The sequence below is a fragment of the Bombus pascuorum genome, chromosome 1 (genome assembly GCF_905332965.1).
Source record: "Bombus pascuorum chromosome 1, iyBomPasc1.1, whole genome shotgun sequence".
Classification (NCBI taxonomy): domain Eukaryota; kingdom Metazoa; phylum Arthropoda; class Insecta; order Hymenoptera; family Apidae; genus Bombus; species Bombus pascuorum.
In genome coordinates, this window is record NC_083488.1 from 880,597 (window position 1) to 893,561 (window position 12,965).

General features: G+C 40.3%; 1 protein-coding gene across 2 annotated transcripts in view; it reads left to right on the forward strand.

Moving 5' to 3' along the window:
• The first annotated feature begins 283 nt into the window (after positions 1–283).
• Positions 284–12,965, forward strand: part of LOC132916076 (inhibitory POU protein) — a 59,725-nt gene continuing 47,043 nt past the window's right edge. Inside the window, exon 1 of one of the 2 annotated variants that reach the window (XM_060975844.1) lies at positions 284–2,424. In XM_060975844.1, coding sequence (XP_060831827.1) covers positions 2,263–2,424 — 162 coding nt within the window. In that variant the 5' untranslated portion in view covers positions 284–2,262. The remainder of the gene's footprint in view (positions 2,425–12,965) is intronic. The other variant, XM_060975845.1, reaches the window with a different exon arrangement.

Genomic DNA, 12,965 nt, shown 5'->3' on the forward strand with positions numbered 1-12,965 from the left:
TCACAGTGCTTGATAATATATCGTTCGTTGATCGCAATTGTTCATTCTTTATAAAATGAGACGAAAGAAACTTACGTCACCGCGTGAAAGATCTGTAAGACAATTACAAAGTAGGACAACTTTTCCTTTTTCTACCTTTTGCATTTGCGAACGTGTGTTCTCTATTTAAAGTCGAAACGCGCAAATTAATTTAATCTAATCTAATTTGATCTGTCGATAATTTATCATTAAACAGTAAAATCTAAAATCTTTGAATCGTTATTATTTCGTTTCAATAGTTAATACTCTTTATGCGTTAGCTGTACGTAATTGCGTAGAAAACCGACGTATACGTCACTGTGTTCAAGATCTTTCAATAAATTATTCCCAACGATTACAACGATAAAATAAAATGTAATTTTATTTAGTTTTAGATCTGCAAAGGTACATCGTGTAGCCAATATGATCGCATAAAAATACGAAAAAATACGAAGAGATACGAGAGTCTATGGAATCTCTAATACCGTCGTTAGCAAAAACGAAATGAAATCGTTCGAAAATCTGTTCGACACGATGAATCGATAAACAACGATCTTAAACTCTGGTGTACGGAATGGCGTGGATAAAATCGTAGAAAGTTTCCAAGGTAGAGGCAATCCATGGAAGAATATCGACACAAAACTATGGTTCACAGTTGAGTCGCAATTTTCAGGATGTCGAAGATAAATGACGAAAGCGACGTGTAGTAGCAGCGAGTAGCAGCAGTAGCGACCTTGGTGTTAAGGGTGACTGAGAGCGACCAGTTTACGACGTAGCTACTAATCCAACAGCAGGTTGGGCGACAGCCGAGCGAGAGATTTCGCGGTGATCGAACAAAAGCGCGTCGCGAGGGAAGAAAAGTAGGTAGACGACACGAGGCGTCTTCGACGAGACAAGGTTGCGCGGGGCAAGGTTCGGTAGGAACGCGGGGGTGGCTCGACGTTGGCTAGGAAGGGCGTGTAACGTCGGTGGGGGAGTGAAAACGAGACACGGAACGAGATTCTAGGGGAGAGGAAAGGAAACGGGACGAACGAGGCGAAAAGAGGGAGGGTAAAACGCAGGGAGGATGAAGAAACGGGTGGTCGCGGTTAGCGACACCCATGCCGAACACGAAAGCAAAGCGAAAGATGGCCGACGCGAATCGTGCTAGGAGCGCACGCGTGACCGCGCTAAACTCCGCCTATGCACGATATACCCCTTCGTCCCGGTTGTTCTCGGCTTACCTCGTGGCGAACAACCCCTCTGCTGTGAGCACGCGCCACTCTGCCAATATCCTGGATCACCGACCATCCCCTGTCCCGTCGTTTCCCTCTTCGTCCTTCGATCCCTCCATCCCCGCTGGAAGAGTTCATCCGCGAAGCATCGCTCGCCGCGCCGGCCAGTCAGCGCCAAAAAGTGCACAGTTTCGCCACAACATCCCGTGTACCGTACGATTCTACTACGTCGGTGACCGAATCGTGACAATCTGACGGTGGACAGTTTCTTCTTTCTTCGAAAATTCCAAGTGGCTGTTGGTTCAGTGATCGCATCAGCGTGCCGCTACAAATTCGATCGCTCGGTCGTTCCTATCTCGGTAACGTTTCACCATTGCCGGACTCGTTCGGAATCAGCTGCTCGCTCGACAGCAAAATTATTTATTCACGCGTTCGGAGAAACGCGTCGCTACACCATCTACTTTCCGTCTACGTCTGCATCGCGAAGTGCGAGATCTTCCGATTCGAAGGAATCGGAACGTTTGGCCGTCGCCATGGTTCAGACATAGAACTAAACCGAGTGCCAGTAAAATCCAACCACCGTGTCCGTGATCATGTGCATCATGGACATCGAAGAGATCCGCGATCTCTTCGACGAACGAGTTTAGTCAAATCGACTGAAATCGCCGCGGTTTGATCGGTGGTGTCAAGAACGAAGATGAGTGGTGGCTCGTAAAAGTGCAAAGATCAAGTACTATCGTAAGAACAACTGTAACAATAGTACGGTGATTCGTCGTTCGTATAGTCGTGCCGCGCTAGTGAGTCTCGCGATTAGTCTCGAAGCGATTTGACGAAAGCGAATGTGAAGGTACTCTGAGAGGAAATTGGGTGTAGAGAGGACATCGATAATTCTTCTTACACAGATGCGAACCGCGAACACTGATGTGAAGAGGAAGCGCGGCTACCGCTGCTGGTATCGTTCTGTTTGAGGGCGTCGGTTTTCGACTGGTTTAGGTCTAAGCCTGGCAGCTTAGCCTTGACTAGCTTCAGGATGATGTACTCGCCGGACAAGATGATGGGGAGCAAGGGACTCCACGGGGCACCCATCACGGCCCCGGGCTGTTTCCCTTCGGGAAGGTATTCGCCGCCGCCTTATCGTGCCGCACCGGATCCCATGCCGCCACCACCGCGACGCTGTATGCCCAACCCTACCGTGAGTAATCGCCGTTTTATCCCGTCTTTTATTTCCACTTTCGATCTTCGACATCGCTATTTCCTCTTCGTGAGCAGGGGACCGACGTGACGCGATGCGACGGGAATTTCACATCTCTATAAAACGCCTCTTACGTGGCAAGTTTTCTCCTAGATGCTTCGAACGTAGGATGATTGCTCGTGGATATCGCGGATTTAGCTGGTTTGTCGAAGGCGGATAAACATGGTCTCAGTAGAGTCTGATTTCTTATTCTAGCTACACACGTATAACGTAATTTTCAAGTAGTTCGAGTGATATTTGATAGTCTTCGAGCAATATTAATACCTTTGTGCAATGATATAAACAACAAGATAAACAAGTGTATTTTTTGTTAATTTTCATATTTTCAGTGTTTGATGCGTTTGTAGATTCGAAGGGACGATAAATGGTAAACGTAGTTGCATTTACTCGTTCCAGTAAATACTATACCCACTTCATCTTTTTCAACTACTATTCCATTATTTTATAAGTAACGTGTCAATTTTTCAATCGCATTCTGTATAAAATTTTTCTTTCCTTTCCCGCTAAAAAGTCGTTTTTTTTATACTTCTCACACTTGTACACGCTTTATCTTTCAACTTTTTATTTCAAGATATTTAACTTTGATTCGTATGCTGTAGGTTGTTTCGTGTAGAAGTGAAATATTACGTTGATAGCTATAATTGGTTATTTGGATTGCGAATATAAATTAAAGTTTTGCGAAATTTACAGTAACGTAAAACGATTGATTTAGATTTTGCATCGTCCGTATCTTGGAATTGAAACGAAACTAATTATTCACGACTACTTTCGAACGTTTTGCCTTCGCGATATCTACGAATCTTTAAATCAATCCATCACGACCATACGCTAATAAAAAGGATATTCAATTTTGTGCTTCCTTTATGTTTTAATGAAAACATGTTCGATAAATTACCAATTGCTAATCATTCGTTTAAAATACAAATTTTCGTTACGAGTACGAAAACATTCTACGGAAGATATAATCATGTAAATAGCTTTTCCAATTACGAATATTGTTTTATTCAAAAGCCAACGTTTTTATCTATAATATATGTACATATTCAGAATTAACTCTTTCCTCAATTTCAGCGTTGCTTAAATGACATTCGTCCGCTATTGTAACATTTAAAATGCGATTAAAGTTTCATCGCGTAAATTGATCGCTTTCGTTGCGTTATTATTTTATCGAGAGTTGTATAAGAAATCGGTCGAGGTGGCAACATAAATCAAAATCCTACGATTAAAGTTTGCAAAGAACGATACATTATACATGAAGATGGGCGACTGCTGGCTGAAAGAAGCAGCCTGATACATTTGGAACGTAAGGGCGCGATAAAAAGAGACATTGGAAGTTGGCATCATCCATTTTCATTGGCCACAAGTTTCCCTGCCACATGTATCACATATTTCGTGCATCCGTCGTTTATCTTACGGATGCGGCGCACCGCCGCGACGCTTACTGTACTCTTCGCCAACACCGACGATTTCAACCTTTTCGATAGAACGATATCACCTTCGTAGCTTTATCTCTTGTATCGAGGGATGAAAAACAATAGCAATTGCGACAAACTCGTATTCCACGCTTAACAAATGTTTGCTTTATCGAAGCTTTCCTCTCGTTAATCAGAAAATTTCAATTTTCTAGGCTTCAAAAATATGATTTATTATCTTTAAATAAAATTGTAAGAAATTAATCAACGTGTTGCGGTACTCGGTATTAAAGATAAAAATTTGTTCGTCTCGGATTATACTTGGTCGGAATGAACAAGCGTAAGAAGTCGTATAATAAACGCGCCTTATCAGACGTCGTATCGCTCGAAGGTGCAAACAGTTAAAGAAGATTCGCTAGCGCGTTCTGAAACGCTCGATCCAAGTGCAGGCAGCGTCCTACATGGATCGAGTATATGACGTCGATCGGACCCTTAAGAAAAGCAACGATGTCCATAGAGAAACGGTTCCCCTAGAGTAGGGTGTTCGGTCGATACTCGTTTGGCTATACTACGTTTCATTATCAGGACCGTACAGCCAAGTAGCTGAGCTACCGAAACGGAATCGATCGGATGTAGGTGTCGGTTGCCGTTGGCGTATCCTTTCTTTTTCTTCCAACGTATCAGACGTGGTTGTTTTGTCGAACTTGCAACGTATCCATTCGCAGAGTTGGAATCCCTCTGCCTGCTGCAGGCAGAGCGGTCCTCCGTGCTGGAGAGGGCACACGTCAAATCCAGACTCGTTTCAGCGGCCGCTCTCCTGGATCTCACGATCTCTTTCCTCCGGTGCGGCGCAGCGCGGCGCGGCACAGCGTGTCGCGGACTCCATGGTCTTTAGTTTATTCATGTGACGTAATAGGATAAAAACCGTCGCTACGAGCCGAATGGCTGGATGAGATTACAGGCCGTACTGTTCCGCCAGGTATCGTGGATCCGATGTAATCGTTCTTTCCTGCGATTTTTTTCGGTCGTCCTACGTGGGTACATGGCGTATTTTTCCGCCGCTCCTCGCCGTTCTTCCTACAGTTCCCCGACGCACGTTGCGCCGCACATTCCCGTCGAAACCGTTTTACGTAGGCTACGATTCGCCGCGACTAGCCTGGAAATATTTAACGAACAGATACATTCGTAGATACCGTCGAGAAGTTTCTTTGGCGCACGCTGCAAACACGTGAACGTGAATACGCGGGAATCGAGAAAGTTTGGAGCGTCACGCGCAACGAGGATGTTTGCGGATATCGGAGAATGAGTCGAATCATTGGTATTTTTTAGATTCGGAGGAAAGGGGAACATTACCTGACTGGATATTTCTTTTCTGGCTATTTCCACGCGATGCTATTTTTGCCATTTAAATCCAACACATGGACAGTAAATATAGTAGCAAAATATACGTTTAACAGGGTTAAATTAGAACATGTTCAAAAATACGCCTTCAATCTTTTTAAGTCTATATTTCTAAATAATAAATTATAATTTACATTTATAATACGGCGATTGATTTTGAATCTTTAATAATTAGCACTTTTTTATTGTAAGGATACATACTTCCGTTTAGTTATCGCTGTATCAGAACGTTCTTCTTCGTAACTTAAAATTAACAGTAACAAAATGCAACGCGATTGTATTAAACTAGCGATCTAATATAAAATGTACTATCTAATATAAAATGTTTAACTAAACAATTTTTCCCAACGCTTGTGGCTACAAAAATAATAACGTTATATCGTATAAATGAAATTTAACATTTAGCAGCTAATTGGTAAAAGTGTTTCGAATAAATTAAACAACAAATTAAACGTTGTTACTTTAACTTGAATCATAGATGTTTTAATTTATTAGAATTACTTATTAGAATTAATTAAATTAATATTTAAAGGAGAAACACGAAACGTACCTGTTCGTAAGTACAAGCAGTTATTTTATAATTGCAAGTTAAAAATACGATAAAACACGTTTAAACAATTTTCAGCAGTCTTTAAGTATTTTATCAAGTTCTAGGAAGGTCAGTCGTGACAAACGTTAACTCGCTAATGCAGTTAATTGTTCGTAAACATGGTCCGTGTGCCCTGCCCATGATATTAATTATCTATGATAATTAATACAGTTTTCATTACGCATTCATTATACCACTGGTAATTATTCACGTTTCGATGACCATCGTTTCGCGCGTTTTCCGCAACGTATCTTTTGCTTGGTCAGAATATCGATCAGGTTGCTTAATAATTAATTAATTAGCATTACCCTTTCCGTAGATCATTAGTTTCTTGAATTTCCATGCGCGATCTGCTCACGCGACTATTATTATTCTTTTATAAATGTAAGGAAGTATATATAAGAATCATCGATGTAAAAATTTATCGAATCTGATCTTAAATGCTTATTTTCCTTTATTAGAGCGAGCGAGTTCCCAATACTCGTGTCTGTGTCTTATATTTCGTTTAAGTAGCTACTTTTGTTTCGGTTCCTTTAATACGCTAATTTCATATTGATTAAAATTCAGAATGTGTATACCTACTGTAGATTTAAAAATGGGAAATCATCTCCGATCAAAGTAAAAAGGCTAATTTTATTGTTCACAGTGAATGTAATATCTAAATCATTGTTACAATGTAAAAGATAAAACAATTAATGGTAAACACGCGTATCTTTGACAGGACCATTGACTTGTCGTTCGTAGACAACGATAACTTGTTAATTCGTAGAACGAGATGTATCAATTTCGTTAATTTCAATCGTAAGCGTCGTATTCGATTTCTGCTTCCTATTTCTATGTGAATATCGAGCGTGTAAATTATAAGGACATGGTATATTAATATCGCAGATCTTACGTCTATCGATTAAAATACAAGTCGATAGAAATTTTCAGTCGTAACCTGTCACGAATTTAATTTTCTCGAGCGTCGCGACTCAAGATTTTAACATGCAGTACGAGTAAACGTTTTATCGTTAATGTTTTATTGAATTTATCTTGATCAACGTGCTCAACACGAATCCAAAGTCGAATATAAATAAATGAATTTCATTAAGAGACGCTAACGTAGCTTCGAGCTTCGTGTTTGCGAGACAAAGCACGATATTTGAAAATAAACTCTTGTTCCTGCATTATTTGCCACTTTCTATTGTAGTTTCGGATTTTCGTAAAATTATCAGTCTCGAATTTATTAATATACGATCCAACTACCATGCGTTCGGGAAAGAATCGACCTATGATATACGCTTCTTCTAGCTTCGTTGTTATTACGTCGAGGAGCTTATGCGGCGATAAAGAAGCAGCTCCGCTCTTCGGTAGTTTCGATAAAACAACGGAAAACAATTCGAAACTAATCAAATTGAGTTTTTGAAACGCGCTGTAAATACATAATTCGTTGATATTCGTAGAAATAAATTTTTACGCTTTCGAACATGAAATTTGCAAATATCTTTCTTGCTCTTCAAACAAATACAATCTAAACATTTCAGCTGCTTCCTCGTAGCTACAAGTTTCTTTAAAATTAAATCGTCTTTACGGTGACCAATTAATTTCGACTAATTGCGAGTCAGTGATCGGGAAACGGTAGCGCGCTGAAGTTTGACAGAAAAATCGGGAATAATTATCACGTGTGAAACGGAATATCGCGTTGGAAAAAATAACCGATAACTGTTACGAGTTACGACTCTTGAGGGACTGGACGGTGGACGGTGACGATTATCGATTGGCCGGTCCGGTCGGCTACATTCACCGCGTCATCAGCCATTAACCATCGAAAGTAAACGCTCTCTTTCCGATGAACCAGCCAAGACCGCAAAACAACGTCAACGGAAATTGGGAGAATTTCATGGTCCGACACGATGCGACGCGACGCGACGTCGACGCCGACGCCCGCGACAGCGTGGCTGCTGCATTAAGAATTGAATGACAATTACACGGCGATGTGCTAATGTAATGTATTCTCAGTTATAAAATGTTAATTAACGTGAGAAATAACGTATGGCGAAGTTTATCTGTTATTATACGTATACATGGAGCGAGAAATGCTATATCGGAAGTTAATGTGCCTTTATTGAATGAAAGAAAGAGAGAGTCTGAGTGTGTGTGTGTGTGAGAGAGAGAGAGTACGACAAATAAGTTTTGAGAAGTAGAATGCGTAAAATATAAACACGCATTCACGTGTATTCACGTTCTTATTTTGCTAGAAATTTAATACGTACGGAGCGTCTATCTACGTTAGCTTTTGATTGAAAATGTTAATTATACGAGAATGCTTAACTTTGCTCTTCTCGTCGCTCCTTCTTCGCGTTTGTCCGTTCTCAGATATCCTCCTTCTTTCGGGAATGTATTCCAACGATACAAAGCGTGGAACCTTACAAAAGGTAGTAGTAAAATTATATTTAATATCGAAAGCAGACATTTAAAAGTTATCTATATTTTAATAACGTCTTTCAAAGTACAACGCAAGACATTTATTTTGGGTTATATATTCTAGATTCGGGGAGAAAATTCTTTGACAACATGGTACGACGATTTAATACACGTTCGTTCTGTAACTTGTTAACAAAATTCGAATGTTTGAGTTCTGCTACATCGGCGGAATACTTGTACTAAAAATTTATCAACAATTGCAAACGACGACCTCGACAACGTTCCAAGTTTTCTGCTTCGTTACATCATTGAAGTCTTCGTCAGGATCTTTACCAAGAAAGGTTGGAGCCATTGTAAGCGACAAAGATGAGCAAGTCAAACCACGTAGAACCAGCTTCGTCAATAGTTGAAGTTTGAACAGCGCTCCTCTTGTGCGATATAACGAGCTTTTCTACAGAAGCTAACTATTCTACGGAAATCATGTACCCTGTGGCCGGATTTCCGGAATCTTCGCTGAATTCAATATTTGAATAAGCGGTACATTTCTACCTGCAGCTAGCAAGAAAATCTTTGCAACCAAGTATACCGTATGACGTCGCGTCAAGTTGTATCCAGTTCCTTCGGTTACGTTCGTGGCGAGCTATGTACACATACATATGTATATACATGTATGTATGTAAGTGCGCTGTATACCACACTGCATACACGCGAGATTCGTAAAATCTACCAGTTACCCACCGTTTTTTTGAAATTCTTTATTTACTCACAAAGGAAGAAATTTCGCACCATTTCGAGCCATTGCTAGTCTAAAAACATATAATTTTATCTACTAAAACGGTTACTCCAACTTTGACTTTTCTTTGTATTTTTCTTTTCTTTTGTACAAAAGATCTTTATTTTTTTTCGATAGAAAAATAATCGAAAGAAGGTCGAAAATAACACGATACACGGGGAAGAGAGAGAGGGGGAGAGAGAGAGAGGAAGAGAGAGTGTGTGTGAGTGTGTGTACAGTGTACAGTATTCAGACAGAAATCTGAAAAGTGACATATGCGTCAAGTGGATGGAACGGTGGTTTGGCGGAGCAGTAAGGCGATAATTAACGTCAGGTCTGTTTGACAGACCGGCATCGAGCCGGGTTATACGTATCGAGGTGGCGCACAGCACAGGCCAGGAGGGATGAACGCGTATTCGTGCGTTACCGTTCGGTTGGGGTTGCAAGCCATGAGATTGCATAATCGATATCTTGCTTACACCTGTGCCACTCGCAAGTGCGCATCTGTGCACTGTGCACTTGCCGAGGAAAAAAGGTAAACGCGCTTGAAAAAGGTCATCCGTGGATGCTTATCATTTATCATTGGTACATTTACGTAGCTTCTAGGGGTCCGTGTGAATTGATTATGCCACTTTCGATGCGTGACTATTTCTCTTCTTCTTTCCTGCCGTTGCGCGTAGACAGGTAACGCATCGCCACGACCCTGTTCCATCGGAAATGTAAATTTAACGATATGATTTTTTTCAGAAACGTAAATTGTCGGCAATCACAGCCGGAAATTCAACTTTTATCTTTACAAATTTGTTAGAATTTAATCTTGAAGTTAAGATTAATAACCTTTGGAAGACACAATGCTTGCGTTGAAATAATATTCAGTGATGTTTATTAAACAGAAACTACAGAATCTGATATATATAAGCGAGCGATATAACGTATACAAGAATTGTTGATTGTTGTTCCAGTTACTCTCAGACTGGACCTACGTAGCGACCCCTGATCCCTTAAATATTTTGAGCCCCACTCTCTATACAGTAATGAGTACGTGTCCTGTGCGTGTGGGTGTCTGTGTAAGGGTATTGTGCCTATGCGTGAAATATCGTTGTATTCCAACAAAATTAAGCAAGAGCTCGAGCGAATGTTAACGACGAACTAAGTATGGAAGATGCGCTTGTGCTATTATTTACGCACAATGTACAGCGATGTACAGGATGATCCTCCAACAGAGTCAATTTAAAAGATGTATCTAATTTGAGGAAAATCATCGTCAAGGTATGAGCACCGTAAAACCGTTTCGACGATAAAGCGCAAATCGCAATTGCAAGTAAGTTTTAGTCTTCTGTTTTAAAAAAGTAGAATATGTCAAGTAGGTATGTACCTACGGACGCAGGATGTATATAGATATATCGTGATGTTAACGAATAGAGAGTCTAAGGGTTGATTGATTCATACGCATTTCGTTACTCCGTGATGATAGAAAATTAGGTTTCGTAAATGGAATTTTGAATGTGACCTCGTTTAACAAGCTTGCAAATCTCCCATGTGTTTCGTTCCAAAATTGAACATTTGTATTCGTCGTACACGCTTATACCGCTCATCGATAAATGTACCATAAATAACTTGATAAATATCAATGTCAGAGATATTTCAAAGTCAGCGTAAATGTCGCAAAAATGTTCGCCTTGAAAAATGCATACATCTAAAGGACTATGTACAGTATATCAACGTTCATGGTGTCCATTTGCTTTAATACGAACTATTTTAAACTGTTGTATTATAATACAAAACATAGCTTATATATAAACAGCGTGTGGATGTTTCTAGTACTGGTAAACAGGAAAGGTCAGAAACCCAGGATCTTGGTGATTTGAATAATTCTACTATTAAATGATATAGCACCTATTACTTATTGTATTACATGTATCGATATACGGTCCTTTTTATGGCCATAATATATTATTACAACTACAGCTACGTTATACAGTCTCTGTACTTGTTGTGCACTCAACGGTGTTACCCGAAATTTCCTCACGAATACAGATGCGTACGTATAAATGTCAAGGTTCCCCAAACGCAGGAGCTTACAGTAAACGTGTATTAAGAGACACGGGGATTTATGGCCCGCGAAGAACTCGAACGAGGAAGAATAATACGATATATCGCTCCAGCGACTACCACTATAGTCGTATCGCGGTATAGTCGTGGACGCGATGCGATGCGACGCGACGAGACGCGACGCAGAGTAGTATCGACGCGAGGTAAACGGGGTAGTATAGCCCCTTCGATGGTGAAAGTATACGTAGATAGTGCATCGTCTCACCAAGCGTCGCGTCGCGTCGCGTCGTCTCTCACCTACGCCCTATGCTACGACGGATCGTGTGTGTACGAACGCCCCACAGCCATAGAACGGCCGCGGACGATCCCACACACGGGACGCTGGGGACACATAACGCTCCCCACTTACATCCAATCACTCCTGATTTATATTTACTACTCGCTTGGCCCCTTATTTATCGTGTTTCATGGAGACGCGAGACGCGCGGAGAACGGGAACGTTAATTTGCACAAATTGAAAATTATGGAGCGCGACCGAAGACGAGAGTCATCGGCGGGAAGAAGCGACTTCGCGAGAGAATTATCGACCAGCAGGAAATTAGTCGCCTCCCGACGTTTTGCCATTTCTTCCACGTTCCGATAGCCTTAATCCCGGCCTTGATTGGCTACTCTTTTATCGCAATTTATACGCGTTATTACTATCCCTTCTTTCGTCTTTTTCCTCTTTTACGGTAAAGGTGCAATGGAATTAAAAAGTTAGCGAGGAATCGAGATTCGATAGATCGCACGATGCCAACGTTTTCTAATATAGCAAGGGGTTAACGGGGAAATTGCTATTCCGCGGTAGTTTTAACAACTGTGTTTCGGTAATCGAATGACTTATAATTTGCGAATTAATCATTAACTTAGTAACGAGCGAAGATTACAAAGAAGAACATTTTTCCTTTCTTACGGGCAAATAAAGTACTTGATATTTTTGAGGATATTATTAATACTATTTCACAAAATATTACATACTTACTACACTACAGTTCCAAAAATATAAATACCACCATAATTGCAAAATTGTCATTTTGTTTAATTCATTTATTTAATCAAGTCTTCCCCTTTCGGGTTTGCACAGACTTTCGGTTTCGCGTTGTATCACATTCTTTGCTTCTCCTAATATGGAAATATAAGGAAATTCCTAAAATATGGAAATATAAAAATTAAAAAATTCGAAACAGAAATGCTAGTGTCTTATTCCTTAGTCTTTTTATTTAATCAATTCGAACCAATCTTTTACTTGTCTATCTGATTTTGATTCTGAACGTTATTTACGAGTGTTACAATGGGGAGTACGTAAAGTATCGTGGGAAATATTTTACCATGTTAGAACGTACGTTAGAAAAGATGATTCGGAAGAAGCACAGGTGGACAAGAAGATGGATCAGATTAGGACAAGAAATAAATGGTGGCGAGTAGAACGAAGCAGGGGCTTGAAATGGTACTTGCTAATAGCAGGTGTAAGAGGAGGGGAGGTTTAGTCACGCACATACATATGTTCGAACGATACTTGCTAATAGGAACTTTATACCCACATGCCATGGGATGACACACGCGTAGTCCGTGGACTATAGACGATTGATTTTAGTCATGCAACGTGTCTATTCCATTTGTAGTTATTATTGGCTACCCTAATCATACGTTGAATAATATCGTAAAATTCATTTATATCTCCAAGTGCGTCCTCTGGCTTACTTTGTTACTATAACGAAACATTTTTTCTACTTATTATTTCGTCGAAACTACGTATTTTCTATTTTCTATAATCGTTATATTTTTGTTATATTTTAACGCGATAAATCAC